Source organism: Budorcas taxicolor, chromosome 16, assembly GCF_023091745.1.
Source record: "Budorcas taxicolor isolate Tak-1 chromosome 16, Takin1.1, whole genome shotgun sequence".
Classification (NCBI taxonomy): domain Eukaryota; kingdom Metazoa; phylum Chordata; class Mammalia; order Artiodactyla; family Bovidae; genus Budorcas; species Budorcas taxicolor.
The window spans coordinates 38,494,713-38,515,024 of record NC_068925.1 but is presented as its reverse complement, the minus strand read 5'-3'; the positions used below and the strand labels follow the sequence as shown (position 1 = coordinate 38,515,024).

The following is a 20,312-nucleotide window of genomic DNA, read 5'->3' as shown; positions in this document are numbered from 1 at the left end:
TTCCAGGCAAGAATACTCAGGTGGGTTGCTGTTTTCTTCTCCAGGGAATCTTCTCAACTCAGGGTCGAACAAATGCATTGGCAGGCGGATTGTTTACCACTAAACCACATACGTATGTGATTTTACTCTTAAGAGAATTTACATTCAAAATCACTATTGTGCCATTAATTTTATTAAACTGAGCTCTACTAATTTGATTATTATCTGCTGATCAGAATACTAGTTGGGCTGATTTTTAATATTATATTTTATAATATAGCTTTCTAAAATAGAGAAAGCAGGGATTCCCTGGTGGTTCAGTGGTAAAGAATCTGCCTGCCAATGAAACAGACATGGGTTTGATCCCTGATCCAGGAAGATCCCACATGCCTTGGAGCAAGTAAGCCCTTGTGCCACAAATGTTTAGCCTGTCTCTAGAGTCTGGGAAGCCCAACTACTGAGTGAGCCCATGTTCTGCAACTACTGAAGCTCGTGCACTCTAGAGTCTGTACTCCACAGGAGAAGCCACCCCAAAGAGAAGCCTGCACACCACAACTAGAGAGTAACCCCCAGTGCCCACAACTAGAGAAAATACCATGCAGCAACGAAGACCCAGCACAGCCAACATAAATAAATAAAAGAAAACTTGCAGGATGTATAATATACAATAAAAATATAACACTTTCAAGAGATACTTTAGAAGAATATGAATAGTAAATTATGCTTATTAAAGTAATCTTCTTAAGCCTCCTACTAGGTAATTCCTTATTAGCGTAATGTAAGTTATTAAATGTGTATTATTTGGACAAATGATTAATATGTAGTAAAAAAAAGACCATAACTTTTCTTTTTATTAATTCTTATTAATCCTTCTATTCATCCCAAATTAATAAAACAGTTCTAAAAATTGAATTTGCTATTCCAGAATTTTAATACTTTATCCACATGGAATTAAAAAGCTGATAAACTCTCAAGGATAATTTCTTAGGCTTTTAAATCAGGGGATAAACTAATTATGCTTATTTACAGAAAGTAGACATCCTTCAAATATACTGCATATTTTATCTAACATGGCAAGTTCTTATAGAGATAACACATGTCAGACTAGAGCTGATGCAAAGTGTAATCAAACTCTTTGTCAAACAAGTTTTCAATAAAAGAGTAGCCATGTCAAAGGGAGATTACAAGTGATTTACTACAGTCTCACTCCATATGTTCCAAAGGTTTTCCTTCACAATTTCAAAGGGTATTCTTTTCCAAACCCATTTAGTGTCAGAACTTCATTGACTACAAGATACAAATTGGAAAGCAGTAACGAAAAAATAATATTTTGTCTAAATTGATTGTTTTTATCCAGATTAGATTTTAAAGAGAATGACATTAAATAAAAGAAATGTAAACTAAAAAGAGATGGAAAACTTATTTTGTTAAATGTTTAATTCAGAGTTACCCTTCACTCTATACCATAGAATTTATAATCTCAAACATAAGATATAAAACTATTTTCAGTAAATAATCAGAAATAAAAGTCTGTTTAGATTTCTTTTGAAACATTAATATTATTGTAGTTAAAAGACTGAAGAAAATTCTTCCATACCTTTTCAAGAGCAAAATTCATGCATATTTCCTTGCCAGATAATTTTCTAACATCAAACATTTCTGCAGAGGGATTTTCAGGATATTTATGATCTATATTTCATGAACAGAATCTTCGAAAATTCATTCAATGGTCATTGTTCGGGGGTTTTAATTTATTATATTCTGTTTTTAAAAGCTCAAAATGTCTTCAAGTTATTATATTGTAAACATCCTGAAACTTCTTAGTATGAAGCCATAGTTTGAGAAAGTAAATGATACTCTAGAATATGTTTGTTCCTAAAGTGCTATCCAGGCTATAACTTGTACTTATAAGGCTCAACTTTGACATATTGGGGAAAAATTGACATGGTTTAATTGCCACCTAGTGCCAATTATGAAAGTACATTGTAAAAGAAAGAAAATTTGGTATTACATTGAAATTTCCAGGCTTCCTTCAGAAATTAAAAAGATACTCCTTTCAGAAATATTGACTACTCAAAGTAATGTTTATAATACTAGCAGAGCTTTAAACTCATTTGTGACAGCAACTGATTAACTTTCTTAAATAAAACTATATATCTGGGTTTTGGAATATGTTAGAATTAATGTAATACTTTGTTCACTTCGAAATTATGCACATTAATTTTTGTGTAGTAAATATTGTGAAAAATTACAGATGAATTTTTCAAATGACAAGCCTAAAATAACTTTGAAAGTAGGAATGTTGCGTGCTTAGTTGCTCAGTCATGTCCAACTCTTTGCAACCCCATGGACTGTAGCCTGCCAGGCTCCTCGGTCCATGGGATTCTCCAGGCAGAATACTGGAGTGGGTTGCTATTTCCTCCTTTGAGGAATCTTCCCGACCCACGAATTGGACCCCCAAATCGAACCTGCATCTCCTGCATTGGCAGACGGATTCTTTACCGCTGAACCACATAGGAAGCCTGATAGTAGGAAAGTGGTGATTAAATTGTCATTCATATTCATTTCAGCAATCAAAAAGAATAGGTAGTATGGTCACATTCTTTAATTACGTTAGCTGTATATGTAAAGAAACTTTATAAACTGTGAAACACTGTACTAAAACAATATGCCATTAGTAAATAGTTCTCACTGTTTTGAAACCACTCAGAGTCCAATTTAAATACTCATTTTCTTAAGTGTGTTTACACTTAAGAAGCCTATACTGTACTTTTTAAATTTTCTTCAGAATTTTATTAGTCCAAATAAACAGTGTCTTAACACTGCTCATAGAATAGCATTTCATAAACTAGATTAACCTAAAGAGGTTGTATAGGTACATAATGGTGGTCTTTTGGGGAAAAATTATTCTGTTGATTCTTAAAGAGCTGGACTTTGGTGGAAATAGATTGAGATGCTCTATAATTAGAGCTCACTTTTGTAAATTATTTAACATTCAGAGTAGGTGTTATAAATTCATCATGCCTCATAATCTCTTCCACAATTATGTTGCTTTTCTTCTTTTGTATTTTATTGCCTCTAATTATCCAATATATTCTAATTTTTTCCTCTCCCGGTTTTCTATAAAATTTGGGGGTCAGGGCAAGTCTTTCTTCATATATGATCTTAATGGTCTCAGTGGGTGAATTGTTTCAGGTGAGCATACTTGGGGATAACCAGGAGTTAATGGTTGTATTCTAATAATAGTTAAGAGTACACATTAACAGTTCATTGTTATTTAGACCTCTGAGATGCATGTTTTGTTTAAATAGGTGCAAATGCCATCCAGATGCTTATAAAAAGTATTTATTGGTAATAGAATGGCCAAAGTACATGTTTAGGTAATGATGTCATGGTGTTATTCAATATTTTTCCCTAGAACAGTGTGCAAGAATCTTCATAGTAATCCACATGTTTTCCACCACAGTTGTCCTATTTGGCCCCTCTTTGATCTACATGCCTCTTTTTAGCTGAATGCTGGTAAACGTCCTTTCTGACAGCCCCCTTTGCTCCTGCCTGCCATTATCTGCTGAAGTTCAGAAACCAGAGCATCACTTCAAACAGCAGAGTTAGGGAGTAGCCAGTCAGAAGAGATTCCTGAGGCATGCAAAGTTCTGCCATAATCATTCAAAGATGTTTGGGTAGGGGGGTGGTGCTGGTAGAGGTGTATGTGAATATAGCGAGCTGTGGGGGTTGGCCTCTGGTCACTGGTAAATAAGTGAAGTCAGGTGCCAGAGAGTCTAGACACAGTGATTTCAGTCCTGTGTCTTTGGTATCTGATACTCAATATGGGACTTGTCTGATTGAACACTATTGCCTCTTCATTGCAAAGACTGAAGCCCTTTTAGTGCCTTCCTGTTAAATTAGTAAAAGATGACAATGGACATAGTTAAAACAGAGCAAATCTAGTTTTAATATTTCCTAGTTGTTAGCAATTACATTTACTTTTGAAGTGCTGTAACAATCAAATTAAAGACAATGTTGCACATGGAATTTGAACTAAATATTTTAAAGTGTGAGTGCTCTAATTAAAATTTAAGTGTCTCTCTTACTGTGAAAAACTAATTCTATATCATGATGTTTCTTTAACATTTAGTCTTGATTTGGGAATATGGGGAGTTGGGTAAGGTTTTAAACCACCATTATTTTTTAAAAAGCTAGCTCCTGAATATTTCACCACAAAACTTAACATAGAAATTACAAAAACAAGGCAAAACAAAACCCCTCAGCTTCTAACAAATCACCTATAATGCCATTTTTAAGGGCAGGTTTCATACTACAAGATTAATTTCAAGTAAATAACAACATAGTTTGCCTTGTTTAAGCGTTACCTTAATGTAACAAACAGACTTTTGTTATTTTTAAAAAGCTTCTTGTATCAGGAGAAGTTTGAAAGAAATCTATATGTAGTAGGTTTTTAATTATAGTATGAAAAACATACTGTATATATTTATAGTACTGTCATCTACATTTTTATTAATTTATAATTTAATTTTAACTGATAGTTAATACATAGGTAGCAAAATCTGTTAAATGTATATCCAGTAATTTAGGGTTGTTTTATCTATACCATAGATATTTTGTTGTTCTGCAACATTATTAAGTGTTAGTGATTAAAGATTCCACTAGTGGCAACATTTGTGTTAAAGAGGGGCTCTGTGAGAAAAGGCATGATACATACTAACCATTTACCGGCTATAGTGTTTTTGTTCAGTTCACAGCAAATAAATGAATTTTGCACACACACACACACACACACACATACATACATACATACATACATACATACATACATACATACATACATGGGCTTCCCCAGTGGCTTAGCTGTGAAGAATCCACCTGCAGTGCAAGAGACAAGGGTTTGATCCATAGGTCGGGAAGATCCCCAGAGGAGGGCATGGCAACCCACGCTAATATTCTGGCCTGGTGGATCCCATGGACTGAGGAGCCTGGCGGGCTTCATAGTGTCACAAAGAGTGGGAGAAGTCTATAGGGTCACAAGGAGTGGGACAAGACTGAAGTGACAGTACCCATGCACGGACACACATGTATACATATTGTTTTGTTAGAATGGTATCAGAGTGTTTTTTGGAGCAGCTTTAAGTGGATTTGTGTTTTTAATTCATTGCTAGTATATAAAAGTAAGATTAATTTTTACAGACACATGATATGTTGACCATGTATCCTTTTTGAAACTGAGAAGTTATTTGGAACTAACATAGAAAATAACCACAAGATTTAACAGAATAAGGTCTAACCTATCAACAAAGACATGTTGATCTTAAAGGTATTGCCTCGAGATAAAACATAAGAAAATTTTAGGTTATAAATTTTAGGATTAACTTCCATATATTGTTAGCAGTTTGACTAAGAGAAAAATATCTTTACATAATATGCATTGTTAATTTACTATTTACCAATAATAGTAGACTAGCTTCTCAAAAGTATGGCATAAGATTTGTCATTTCTCCTTTATTATATAGCAATGACCTCTTATCATGACAAACGTAGATATGGCTAAATGGCATAAGTAGCCTGTCCTTTCCTTCCTCTTTTTCTGTCTGTTGTTTCCCAGACCCATCCTTTTTTCTCTTATTAAATAGAGTTCTTTCCTTATTTTATATACATTCCTGGATGATTGGGTCAGACCTTGCAGGTTCAGTTATCAACCGTAAATGACAATTCCTAAAATCATACGTTCAGTCTGAACACATGTCTTCTAAAATTGTGTTTATAACTTTTATTGACTATCTGCACTAGACTGTCACATAGGCAGCTTAAATTCAACATATCCAAAAGCCAAAATTACTGTCATCCCTTTGAGGTTTTCTCCTATTCTAGTTTCTGTCTTTGGGTAAGCATTGGCACCATTGTTCATGTTGTTCAGGGTATAAACCTAGGAGTCATCTTTGTTTCTTCTTCTCCCTTAATGCCAACATCCAGTCAGTTATTAAATCCTGTTTGATTGTCTTTCCTAAATATATCTCTGAGGTGTCCTTTTTATCTCTATCCCCACTACTCTAACTAATCCGAGCAGCCATCGCCATACCTGGACTTTTCTGCTAGCCCTTTAGATAGTCTTAGCACATTTTCTTACACTATTTCAATCTGTTTTCTACACTGGTCAGATTTTCTTGAAACATAAATCTTATTCTGACACTTTCCTTATTTGGAAGCCTTTAACATCTTCCTGTTTTCCTTAGGATGAAGCCCCAAATCCATAACATGTACTTCAAGACCCTCCATTTTCTGGCTTTTACCTTCTTTTATCACTGTTTCCCTCATTCCATCCATGTTTGCTTTCTTTTAATTTTTCAGAAGAATGACATTTTTTCCTGCCTTACAACCTTTGCACAAGCTGTTTTCTTTGCTCAGAGTGTTCTACTTCCCCACGATATTTTAAATCCTTAAAAGAAAAGTCTTTATCTGATGTTTCTGTTACATTCTCCACTGTACTTGAAAGCTTATATTTAATACTGAGCATCTAATAGTTCACTAAGGTATTCAGTAGTAAAAGCCTACTCTATGTTGAAAATGTAATTGTATTATTTCCAACATACCATCTACGATAACATACTATGATTAAACATTGCCTGTGTTTTTCATGTGTTCGGGGGTGTTTTAAATGAAATATGTCTTGTGCTTCTTGCTAGTTAATGAAGATGCTCTTTGAGTGTTCAGATGAACGAATTGACTTGGAACTCATTTCTTTCTGCATTAATCTTGCTGCTAACAAAAGGAATGTACAGCTTATCTGTGAAGGTTAGTGCCTTTGAGCTTCATGGATAATCTCTATAATATGCCAATGGCAAATGATAGAAAATAGATAATAAGGAATTAAGAATTATAGTAAATATGTGAATTACATCTTTCTATAATTTAAAAAATTATAGCCCAAATCCTTAAACATCAGACTCATAAATATTCTTACATCATGAGCAGACTTACTCTCTGCTGCTGCTAAGTCGCTTCAGTCGTGTCCGACTCTGTGCAACCCCATAGACAGCAGCCCACCAGGCTCCCCCGTCCCTGGGATTCTCCAGGCAAGAACAGTGGAGTGGGTTGCCGTTTCCTTCTCCAATGCAGGAAAGTGAAAAGTCAAAGTGAAGTCGCTCAGTTGTATCTGACTCTTAGCGACCCCATGGACTACAGCCCACCAGGCTCCTTCATCCATAGCATTTTCCAGGCAAGAGTACTGGAGTGGGGTGCCATTGCCTTCTCCAGTAACATTTAGTAAAGTGTTTTGTCAGTTACCCTTAATTGCAATTTGATTTTTAAAAATATTTTCTAGGTGAAACAAAACTTGTTATTTGTAAAGCAGTCTGTTACAGTGTAAGATGTTGCAGTAAAAATGTATTAACTATTTGTTTCTGTAGTATCTTCGTAAAATGATTTGTCATGCATTTTGGTATTTCAGAGTTTGCTCAATAGTTTTAACTATATTTGAGAAGTATACATGTAAGTTATCAAAAAGTACAAATGAGCAAATATGAAAAAATAAAAAATTTTATTTCCACTATCCAGAGATAGTCATAGATAAAACTGGTACAATGCTTCTGCATATTGTAAATTAAAATGGGATTCTTTATATTTGGTGACATGTTTTTTAAAGTTAATAATATCTGAATATCTTTCCATGTGATTAAATACTTTTATAAAATGTAATTGCCAGTAGCTGAAAAAATCGCTCATTAAAGGATTTTCCATCGTTTAATCTGTTGTTTGGATAGTTTGTGCCACTTTTTTTCTTTTACAGACAATGCTACAGTAATTTTTCTTTCTTTGAATCTTTCATGTTTCCATTTTTATATTCTTACGATAAATTTCTAGAAATGCTCTTTTTATGGATCAAAAAGTATTTATATTATACAAATTTGTGGTACACATTTCATATACATACTGTGTTTCCACTTATGTGATATTCTAGAAGAGGCAAAAATCTGTGTTTAAAAAGAAAATACAAAAAAGAGGAATGTGAGGAGGAGAAAAGAAAAGTAATTGTGTTGGGGAGATCAGCTAAGCACAAGGGAACTTTCTGCAGTGAATGGAAATATTCTGTCTTGACATAATATATGAATTATAGAGAGGCATACATTTATTAAAATTAATAGATTCTATAAAATTTATGTATTTTCTGTGTGTAAATCGGGTTTCTGAGAGCTGAAAATTTTAAAGATCATTAAATTTAAATGAACCTTAATTTTATTTGGGAATTTCTCTGTTGTTATTATCAGGAAACGGACTGAAGATGCTCATGAAGAGGGCTCTGAAGTTCAAGGATCCATTGCTGATGAAAATGATTAGGAACATTTCCCAGCATGATGGACCAACTAAAAATTTATTTATTGTAAGTGTTGTCTTTGGCTTTCTGTCTATTAAAATAGCCTGGAACTGAAGTTTTAAAGTGCTGTGTTTGGAATATAACTCTTCCTTAACTCTTGTCAAATATTAATTCATGACCCAAGTTGGTTCTTCTTGTTATCAACTTCCTTGGAAGTTTAGCTCCTAGAGATTTCAACGTAAGTTTTAATACTGTTTTTGTTTTATGATCCCTGTCCCTAACCCTTTCAACCTTACTCTAGTTTTCTTGCCTTGAACCAATTCCCCATAGACTCCCTTAGCAAGTTAGCAGCCCATGGGGTTGCAAAGAGTCGGACACGATTGAGTGGTTGAAGAACTACAATTAAAACAAGAGAATCACATTTGATACTTATCTTCCTATGCATTAAATTAGTAGATTAGTTCTTCTGTAGAAATATTTTAATTTTATATTAAATTTTGTTTTATTCAGGATTATGTTGGGGACCTTGCTGCTCAGATCTCTAATGATGAAGAGGAGGAGTTTGTGATTGAATGTTTAGGAACTCTTGCAAATTTGACCATTCCAGACTTAGACTGGGAATTGGTTCTTAAGGAGTATAAGCTGGTTCCGTACCTCAAGGATAAACTAAAACCAGGTCTGTGCTAAGTATTTCACTTCTGCATGATTTATTTCTCTCTTTTGTGGGTAAAGCTGCTAGAGCAGTATTTTGTGACCACTATTATACTATGTTCCCAGGCCTCTAGTTCTAGCCCTACTTCTAATTTCTTTCTCCCAGAAAAGCAGTCACTAGTTCTCCTCTTATATGTATATACTATTTTCCCTAACAATGTTTTCTTAATATTAGTTTCCCTTTCCTATCCTGCCTTACTATTTTTTTATCCACCCTTTTTAAAATTAACAGATAACCATCCTGCTCTACATGAGTTCACATGCACACACAAAGTTCTTTGAGGCATTGAAATGACTCCTATTTTCTGTGTTTACATTGTCATTCATTTATATTTTCAAAGACTTATTGAAAATACAATACCACCTCTCTACTACTCCAGAAACCATGAACTGTCATTGTGGAATGGAATTCTCTGAACATGGAACTTTGGGAAAAGGACAAATTTGTACATGTTAAAGATTCATAGGAACTGATTTAATAGCTTTCAATATCTTTTCTGTGGATTAGAATCTTGGAAATATAAAAGGATTTGTATCAGGACATTTCAATGAAAACTTTCTGTGATGTTCACTTCACTAGGTGCTGCAGAAGATGACCTTGTTTTAGAAGTGGTTATAATGATTGGAACTGTATCTATGGATGACTCTTGTGCTGCGTTGCTAGCCAAATCTGGGATAATCCCTGCACTCATTGAGTTGCTAAATGGTAAATTATAATTTATCTTATTTTTATGCTAATATATAAACCCATTATCTGCAGTGATAATATATTATCTTGTTGCATTGCTCATCTTATAGCTACTTAAATTATATAGTTAGCAAAATGAATTAAATATACATTTTACGAGAATTAGATAGCATAATACCAAATAGCTTTAGGTTGCAAGGTTAAGAATGTTCCTATAAAGTGATTGAGGACCAATTTTATAGATAACTACCCTGCGCTTATCAACCTTGAACAGCTAAATATTCTGCCATTTATTCTTTCTGTTGAGCTTTGTCTTGGTTGAATTATATCTCTTTTCTTGCACAAACCCTTTTTTATAATAACTTGATTTCTAATCAGAAAGGTTTTTTAGGAAGTTAATTCTACTCATCATATTCCCTCCTGGATCCATATATAGTGTTGTCCTCTAAACTTTCTGCAATGAAGAAAATGTTCCTGTCTGCACTGTCCAATACATGTGGCTATTGAATACTTGAAATGTGGCTGTTGGGATTGAGAACCTGGATTTTAAATAAAATTTAAATAAATTTAGTTAGCCACATTGGCTAGGATTACAATATAGGCTAGGAGTTCTAGATAGTCTTCCCCTTACCTTTATTTTGCTCTTAAGGACCCAGGTTCATCATTTTCCACTGCATACAAAATTTGTGTGACTCTAAATATATTTTATTAGGGCCAGGTTCTCTAGGACCTTGTTTTATTAGTCTGCTTGGACTGCCATAATAAAATATCACAGACTGGGTAGCTTAAATAACCGAAATACGTTTTCTCATATTTCTGGAGGTTGGGAAGTCCTATTGAAGTGCCAGCTAATTTGATTCCTGGTGAGGTCTTTCTTCTTGGCTTGCACAAGGCCACCTTGTTATATCCTAACATCCTCATATGGTGGGGGGAGTTGGGTGGAGAGAGAGCAAGAGAAAGCACAAGCATACACAAGTGCTCTGGTATCCCTTCTTATAAGGTTACTAATCTTATAGGATTAGGACCCCAGCTTTATGACCTCATTTAACCTTAATTACTTCCTTCTAGCCCTATCTCTGAATATAGTCACATTAGGGTTTAGGGCTTCAACATATGAATTTTGGAGGGATGCACTTTGGCCCATAGCAGATTTAAAGTAGCTAATTAGTACAGAAGTTAAATATGCTAATATGGAAAGCTTAAAAAGACTCTCTAATTTCAGTCTTTCTTGTACCAGATATATATGTATTTTATATTATTTTAATAGTCTTTTTTTGAAGTGTACATAAAGAAAAACACAAGTTATAGGTATATGTAAAACAGTGAATTTTTAAAATGAGAGTTCTCATGTTATTCCCACTTGTATAAGTAAATGAATTATTACCAGCACCCTAGAAATTCCTCTTCTGCCACATCCCAGTCAATACCACCTTCTCCAGAGGGGTACTCTTTTTCCTCTTATCACCCATAGATGAATTTTGCTTAGTTTTCAACCTTTTAGAAAGAATCTAGTTTATTTTGCCCTGTATTATAACTGTGAGATTCATCTTTGTTGTGTACTGAAGTGTTTCCATTTATTGCTTTGTAAATAAATATACTACTATTTTTCCTTTCTAACTATTGGTTCATAGTAGGGTGGGTTTTCTGTTTGTTTTTTAAGAGAAAGGGGCTTTTATAAGTAATGCTCCTATAAACACTCACTTAAATGTTTCATTTAGTGAACATATTTACTCATTTCTATTAGACACACACTTAGGAGTAGAAGAGAGTATGCATGTATTTGACTAAAAATAATGCCAGTCTGTTTTCCAAAGTAGTTGTGCCAATTTTCAGTCCCTCTAGCAATGTACAAAAGTTCCAGTTATTCTACATCACCAACATATTTCAGCATCCAGCCTCTTTAATCGTAGCCTCCATAGTGGTACTGCATTGTGATCTTAATTTGTACTTCCTAATAATTAATGTGGAGAAGGAAATGGCAACCCACTCCAGTATTCTTGCCTGGAGAATTCCATGGACAGAGGAGCCCGGTGGGCTACACTGTCCATGGGGTCACAAACAGTCAGACATGACAACAAAAGTTAATTAAATTAGTACCTATTTGTGTTTATTGGCTGTTAGATACGGCAGATAAAGTGAGGTGCCTATTTATTCTTTTGCCCAGTTTTCTCTTCTAAATCTTGAAAAGTCTGATTTGTAAATTCTTTTACATAATCATTTTTAATGGTCATCTAGAGATAGTACCTCCATATTTGAAGTATTTCTACAAGTAATATATATGGATTTGCTTTGGTACACCCTTCTCACAGCCAGGAGTTTTCATGTTAGAAGTAATTGAAAGGCTAGGTAATTGGGAGGTGAAACTAAAGACAATGTAGTTGTTATAATGAGAATGAGGATTTTGTAGTGAGCTGGAGAAAGTTGAAACAAAATGACCTAGGTCCTTAAATTGCTGTCTCACATTGATTATTACTGAGAGATAAGATAACAGAGCCAGCTCAGTGTTTTACCATATTTTGGTGTTCTCTGACATGTTATCACAGGCAGAGGCTGTATATACTAATATTTTTTGGAAATAAATGGATTTTCGAAACTAAAACCCTTGGGGTTAAGTGAGGGAACATTGTATGCCAACAGAGTAATTAATAAAATTTTGACCCAAATAGTCTGAGTGGTACTTTGGTAAATTAGTGAGGAAAATTATTTGGAATGGCTAGACTTTGAAGGAATCACAGTTTATTTCACCCAACTAGTTGGATGCTCTGTTGACCTGTAAATATTTGTCTAACAGATATCACTGAACTGTTGCCAGGAGTTGATGTCAAACTATTAGTAAATCAAATTTCATAACCAGTACCTAAACATTGTATTTCTATAAGTATTTGCCTTTGCCATTACATAATATTAATCAGTGGTCATCCGATATTCTGTTAAAGTCATCTTCTTCTGATAATAAACATTTCTTAGTTTGTATGCATGCATAACATTCCTTTTACTAGAATAATTAATGAGTGCAGCTAAAGTTACTTTATTGCTTCATGCCAATAATTGAAGTTTAATTTTGTTAACATTATTCAATGAAGAAAAAACCTGTTTATAATAATCTAATTTCTACCAGAAACTTAGGATTTAGAGGGTGTGATTTTTTTTTTTTTTAAGAACCATTTTTGTCCTGTGAGGGCAACATTATAGAGACAAAATAGAACAAGATTTATTTTACAAATTAAAATTGTCTGAAGAATTTTTATGAGGAACCAAAAAAACCTCCCCATAAGTGGTGGTAAGTTTTACCATTTCACATTAGAGACTTAGAAGTTAATTTAGTGAATTTCTTTATACTTGGTATCGATATAGCAAACATTACTGTTAAAGCATGTTATTATTCTCTTAAACCTATTTTGTTTCTCAGTTCTTCCTAGATACAGCCTTTTGACATGAACAGTCTCAAATGGTTGGTTTGGACTCAGAGATGATATAATTTCTCTCTTCAAAATCTTATTTTTTATTTTTGTTTTTCAAAGTCATAACCTATTTAGTTTAACAACAACCAAACTTAATAAAACTTCTGAAAATATATAATTATGAAAATTTTGACTGATCATCATGTAATTTAGAGAAAAACATTTAAGACATAAATGATGTATGGCAGCCATATATTATAAACAATTTAAACTAACTGTCCTTTACCTGTCTCCTTGTCACCTTTGGTTTTTCTCATTCCCCACTTTTTCCCCTCAATGTTTTTCAGTTTTGTATATAACTTAGTATTTTTATTTGAAGCTTTCTGTTGCCTTTTAGCTCAACAAGAAGATGATGAATTTGTTTGTCAGATAATTTATGTCTTCTACCAAATGGTTTTCCATCAAGCCACAAGAGATGTCATAATCAAGGAAACACGTATCCTTTCGGTGTTCATCATACATAATAACACTTCACATATTCAGAAAAGATACACTTTTAGGTATTGGGAATTCTAACTTTCTCTACTGCCTCTTCTAGATTCATTGAGGCTTCTATCTGGATTTGAGTTTTCTTTATTTATCCTTCCCTTTTCCCATACTGTTGTTTATACATTCTATTTCTTTTTATAACATTTCAAAATTAATTATTGAGATTATTGCTTTGTAAAAGCCAGTGTTTATTTAGGATTTATGGTATGTTAAACCCACTCCAGTATTCTTGCCTGGAGAATCACATGGACAGAGAACCCTGGCAGGCTACAGTTCATAGGGTTGCAAAGAGTGGAACACGACTGAAGCCACTTAGCACACATGCATGGTATGTTAATGCATTTATTTCATCATTTACTATTTTTCCTGAATTCAGTCCCTCTGTTTCTCTACATTGATTTTCTTTCTTAATTGATTACGTTTTCTTATACTGCTTAGTGAACATCTATAGTAATAAAATGCATCTGTATCTGAAAATAACTAGTTTGTCTTCTTTAAATATAATTTGGCAGAATATGAAATTTCTAGATTGCCCATTATTTTCCTCATCAGTTTGAAGGTATTTTTCTACCTTTAATTGCTGCCAATGAGAAGTATAGTCTACTAATTATCTTTCATAAAGTCTAATGACAGTTTACTTTACTTTCCCTTTTAAGTGACTTGATCTTTCTGCCAGGAAGACCAAAGCATGTTTCTGGGTTTTGTTTTGTTTTTTAAGCCACTATAGTTTTATTAGAATTTGAGTTGGTATTCATCACCCTTGCTTGGTTTTTCTAAGTATGCAAATATAGTGTTTGTACTTCGTCTTTTTCTAATTTTAGGAAAGTTTTCTTGAGTTGTAGTTTATAGTATTTGTTTTGTTCTGTTGCCATGATTGTCTTTAGAATTCCTATTATGTTGGATCCTCTTTGCCTACCTTTAATACCTGTCATTTTCTAATCTTTTTCATCTCTTTTCATCTTTTTAAATTTTACAAATTTTCTTCTTTTTTGCCTTCTATTTAAACTTAGAGTTTATCTGTTGCTTTTATTTATTCTTGTATTACTATAAACTTTAGTTTTAATATATCTGAAATGATTTTTAGTTATTTCCTGAATTACTTCTGAGTTTTCTAATTCTGATTCCTATTATTCTTTCATATATATGTGTGTGTGTGTATTATTTTCTTAAATTTTTTTCTTTTTTTAAAATACTAGAGTTATATGAAATTATCTTATGTTCTCTCTTCCTTATAATAACCATATCCATATATGTGATTTTTTTGTTGTTCTTGACTTGATTGACAGTGATTCTTTTCCTTTATTGTGTGAAATACTTTGTATGTGAGTTTCTGTTTGAAATTAATTTTTCTTAACTTTTAGGAGGGTCAAATCAATCAAGAAAGTTTTACAGTCATGCAGCTCTAGAGCTTCTTCTTTAGTTACTTTCATAATTTTCATGTTTTCAAAAATATTACCTTACACATTTTAAGATTTACTGGCTCATTTTCTTGCCCATTTTTATCTCATTTTTTTTCCTTTATCATCCCTGTTTTTCAAATAAATGAAACATTAGATTTTTTGGTCACCTTGTATTAATGATTGCATTTTAAAATTTAAAGTTAGATTTCAGATTAATATTTGAATTTGGAGAAATGCAGAATTCTCTAACATGATTGAACAACCTCAATATCAGTTTGTATCTTTAACCACTTTTTATATAGAGGCTCCAGCATATCTCATAGATCTGATGCATGATAAAAATAATGAAATCCGAAAAGTCTGTGATAATACATTAGATATTATAGCGGTAAGTAATTTTTCTTCCTACCAAAAGTATAATAGTATTTATTTTATGGAATGAAAGAGCCATTGTACACTTGTTTAGAACTTTGCATTCAGGGTACAGCTAGCACAAGTTTGTATTTTGGTAAAGCTCAGAAAATGAAATGATACTAAATTCACTTTTTAATTGCAGTATGGTTGATTTACAGTGTTGCACTAATTTCTACTGTACAGCAAAGTGATACATATACATGCATTATTTTTTATATTCTTTTCCATTATGTTTTATCATAAGATACTGAATATAGTTCCCTGTGCTATACAGTAGGGCCTTGTTGTTTATCCATTCTATGTATACTAGTTTGCATCTGCTAATCCCAAACTCCCACTTTATCCCTCTCCCACCGCTCTATCCTTTGATAACCACAAGTCTGTTCTCTATGTCTGTGAGTGTATTACTGTTTTTGTAGATAAGTTGATTTGTGTCATAGTTTAGATTCCACAAATAAGTTATGTCATATGATATTTGTCTCTCTGTTTTTTACTCACTTCACTTAGTATGATTATCTCAGTCCATCCATGTTGCTGCAGGTTGTGCTAGTGGTAAAGAACCCACCTTCCAATGCAGGAGATATAAGAGATATGGGTTCAATCCCTGCGTCAGAAGATCCCCTGGAGAAGGGCATGGCAACCCACTCCAGTATTCTTGCCTGGAGAATCCCCATGGACAGAGGAGCCTAGCAAGCTACAGTCCATAGTGTTGCAAAGAATCAGACACAACTGAGCAACCCAGCAGCAGCAGCAGTATTTCAGTGTGTATTTGTACCACATCTTTATCCATTCATCTGTCAATGGATCGATAGGTTATTTCCATGTCTTGGCTATTGTGAATAGTGCTGTTATGAATATGGGGTGCATGTATCCTTTTGAATAATAGTTTTGTCCAGATATATGCCCAGGTGTGGGATAGCTGGATTATATGGCAGCTCAATTTTTACTTTTTTGAGAAACCTTCATACTGTTCTCCATAGTGACTACACCAATTTACATTCCCACTAACAGTGTAGGAGAATTCCCTTTCCTCCACACCGTCTCCAGCGTTTGTTATTTGTAGATTTTTTTTAATGATAGCATTCTGACTGGGGTGAGGTGGTGCTTCATTGTAGTTTTGATTTCCATTTCTCTGATAATTAGTAATGTTGAGGATCTTTTCATTTGCCTATTGGCTATCTGAGTCTTCTTTAGAGAAATGTCTATTTAGGTCTTCTGCACATTAAATTCATTGTTTAAGCATTATTAAAACCTTTGGCTTTCTACTTTTGAGCAAGGGTTGCTTACTTAAAGAGATTTTATACATATTCAAAGTTTTTTATTTGGTCTGCATGTCATCTCAGAATCACTTGTTTTTCAGAAAAATTATTGCAGAGAAGCAGGGGGGTTGATGACAGTCTTGCCAAAACTCAACACCATCAACTTTACAGTTTGGTCACTAAATTTTTTTTAATAAAATAGAATCTCATAACTATTTTTTAAGTCTTTGATAAATTTTGTTGTATACATTGACTTGTTTTACAAGTTGTTTTGGAATGATGTTAGTTCACTTCAGTCACTCAGTCATATCTGACTCTTTGTGACCCCATGGACTGCAGCACACCAGGCTTCCCTGTCAATTGGCAACTCCCAGAGCTTGCTCAAACTCATGTCCATCCAGTTGGTGATGCCATCCAACCATCTCATCCTCTGTTGTTCCTTTCTCCTCCTGCCTTCAGTATTTCCCAGCATTGGGGTCTTTTCCAATGAGTCAGTTCTTTGCATCAGGTGGCCAAGTATTGGAGCTTCAGCATCAGTCCTTCCAATGAATATTCAGGACTGACTTCCTTTAGGATGGACTGGTTTGATCTCCTTGGTCCAAGGGACTCTCAAGAGTCTTTTCCAACACCACAGTTCAAAAGTGTCAGTTCTTTGGTGCTCAGCTTTCTTTATGGTTCCAGCTCTTATATCCATACATGACTACTGGAAAAATCATAGCTTTGACTATACAAACCTTTGTCGGTAATGTCTCTGCTTTTTAATATGCTGTCTAGGTTTGTCATAGCTTTTTTCCTAAGGAGCAAGAATCTTTTAATTTCGTGGCTGCAGTCACCATCTGCAGTGATTTTGGAACCCAGAAAAATAAAATCTGTCACTGTTTCCATTGTTTCCCCATCTGTTTGCCATGAAGTGATGGTACTGGATGACATCTTAGTTTTTTGAAAGTTGAGTTTTAAGCCAGCTTTTTCACTCTCCTCTTTCACTTTCATCAAGAGGCTGTTTAGTTCCTCTTCACTTTCTGCCGTAAAGGTGATGTCATCTGCATATCTGAGGTTATTGACATTTCTCCCTGCAATCTTGATTCCAGCTTGTGCTTTATCCAGTCTGGCATTTCGCATGGTGTACTTTGCATATAAGTTCAATAAGCAAGATGACAATATACAGCTATACTCCTTTCCCAATTTGGAACCAGTTCATTGTGCCATGTCTGATTCTAACTGTTAGAACTGTTTGGAATGATGAAACACCCCCATATTTTAATGTTTTTCATGACTTTAGAAATTTTAAAAGTATATGTCACTGTTAAGAGTTTGATCAGAGGGATAATCTGAGTCCTGCATTAGAAACTTGCTCACTTTGCAGACTTTTCTTCAGACTTTGTGCTGCCCTTCCACCTGGATTTGACCCTTGTACCTGGGATGTGCTAGATGCTACCTTTCTTTGAATATTTTTTTTGCTTGTGACATACACACATGGGCAATCTCGTTCCTTCTTTGGACTCTATTTACACTATTTATTTTGGCTGACCCTGTAAAAAATTTCTTGAATATAACCTACTCAGTCGTTTTCAACTTAAGTGTTTCAAAAGTATCAGCTGAGCCACTAGGGAAGTCCAAAAATACCAGAGTGGGTAGCCTATCCCTTCTCCAGCAGATCTTCCCAACCCAGGAATCAAACTGGGATCTCCCGCATTGCAGGTGGATTCTATCAGCTGAGCTACCAAGGAAGCCCCTTAAAAGGATCAGAATAGAAGTTTATAAAGAATCAATTAATAACGCCCTTGAAATCCTTTAGGCTGGCATTTCTGCTAGTGATCTCATTACAAAATCAGATAATCAACAGGTACTTTCTGGTCAGTCTCCTACATTTTAGTTCAGAAATTTCATGTTTATTTGGTATCACCTGATTTTTGGATTTGACCAATATATCTTTACTGGTTTAAAACTAAATCAGTACATTGACATTTTAGCTTTGATATATAAATTAAAATAGGGAAGCTTTATGTATTTAACCATTGTTTAACCAAGATGTTTCAACACATAAGCCAGTGGTCACAAGGTTTATGAACAGTTTCATGGTTCTTGTACTATTTTCTAGGAGATCACTAATGTCATTGTTGTATATAAAGTATATAGTGTAACAGTAAGAAACTTCCTAAAATTCTATATCTGATTATCTTACCTTAAGCAAAAAGAAGAGAGATATCAGTCTGTTATGAATCGCCTTTATCATACTTTTAAAATTACCTTATTTTGAGAAGAATTGATGGAAAGTAAAAATACATTTAGATGTTTGTATTAGGTAGGTTTGGCTAAGAATGTAAGTTAGTGATAGTTCCAAAAGACTGGCTTAGTCTTATAAAAATATTTATTGTAAAATATGAATATGTTTCTTATAAAATTTTCATTCCCAGTATTTCTAAGCTCTGGGCTCAATTCTCTGATCTTAAGTAGGAGTTTTCCCCACCCTGCATCTTCTGTCCTAGCTCTCTCTTTCTCTCTAGAATCCACATTTTGAAAAAATCTCTAAATATTACTTCCTCTATTTTTTCATTTCCCCATCTTTCCTACCTTCTCCTTTCTCTTTTCTACCAGTTCTTCCTCTGTATCCATTACTCCATTGCAATGGTGCTTATGAAAGTCATCTGGACCTTCATGTTTTGAAATCCTATGAACATTTTCAGTCTTCATTTCACTTTGTTGATCCTGCAAGGACTTACAAATTTTGGTCAGAGTTAAAATGTAAACTCACAAAGATAATTATTTTAGATTATTACATTCATAAAAACTCCTGTGAATAAGAGGACATCTGAGAAGAAGAATCAGTGAAATGAAACTGGTGATATATCAGCTACCTATATATATAGTTCCCTAAAATGCTATCTGATCATGTGAGTTAGTATAAAACACATTCGAACAAGTAATCTGAAGGTTTACCTAATCTCTCTACATCAGACTTATAAGTGTGTTTGATATGCTGCCAAGCAATTTTAGATTCTTTCATTTCATACTTTGGAAAACTTAAACGTCTAAAACGTTATTCAAAAATCTCAAAGTTGTTAAACTGAGACCATTTAAAGATATTCACATTTTTGGGAGAATGGCATTGAAACATGTATAATATCATATAAGAAACAAATCACCGGTCTAGGTTCGATGCAGGATACAAGATGCTTGGGGCTGGTGCACTGGGATGACCCAGAGGGATGGTATGAGGAGGGAAGAGCGTGGGGAGTTCAGGATTGGGAACACGTGTACATGGCGGATTCATGTTGATGTATGGCAAAACCAATACAATATTGTAAAGTAATTAGCCCCCAATTAAAATAAATTAAATTAAAAAAATAAAGATATTCACATTTTAATTATTAGTGTGATCTGGAAGTCCTATCCTGTGCTACTGTACCAACTGAGTCATAGTTATAGCTGAGTTTCTTAGAAGAGAAGTCCAATACAGCAGGTAGATGGACACCAGACTTTGGAAACTTCCCATATTCTGTTCGAAGAATGTTTCTTTACCTTTCTATACTATACACCTATAGGATCCGAGGCCCTGGCTCAATTTTAGCTTGTCAATAGGGAACTGCA

The 20,312-nt window shown here is 34.0% G+C and overlaps 1 protein-coding gene across 1 annotated transcript in view; it reads left to right on the top strand.

Annotated features, from left to right (window-relative positions):
* The window catches only part of KIFAP3 (kinesin associated protein 3), a 146,623-nt gene that overhangs the window by 78,163 nt on the left and 48,148 nt on the right, over positions 1 to 20,312 (top strand). Inside the window, exons 12-17 of the mRNA XM_052653813.1 lie at positions 6,675 to 6,783; positions 8,256 to 8,368; positions 8,813 to 8,978; positions 9,594 to 9,719; positions 13,500 to 13,598; positions 15,354 to 15,439. Coding sequence (XP_052509773.1) covers positions 6,675 to 6,783; positions 8,256 to 8,368; positions 8,813 to 8,978; positions 9,594 to 9,719; positions 13,500 to 13,598; positions 15,354 to 15,439 — 699 coding nt within the window. The remainder of the gene's footprint in view (positions 1 to 6,674; positions 6,784 to 8,255; positions 8,369 to 8,812; positions 8,979 to 9,593; positions 9,720 to 13,499; positions 13,599 to 15,353; positions 15,440 to 20,312) is intronic.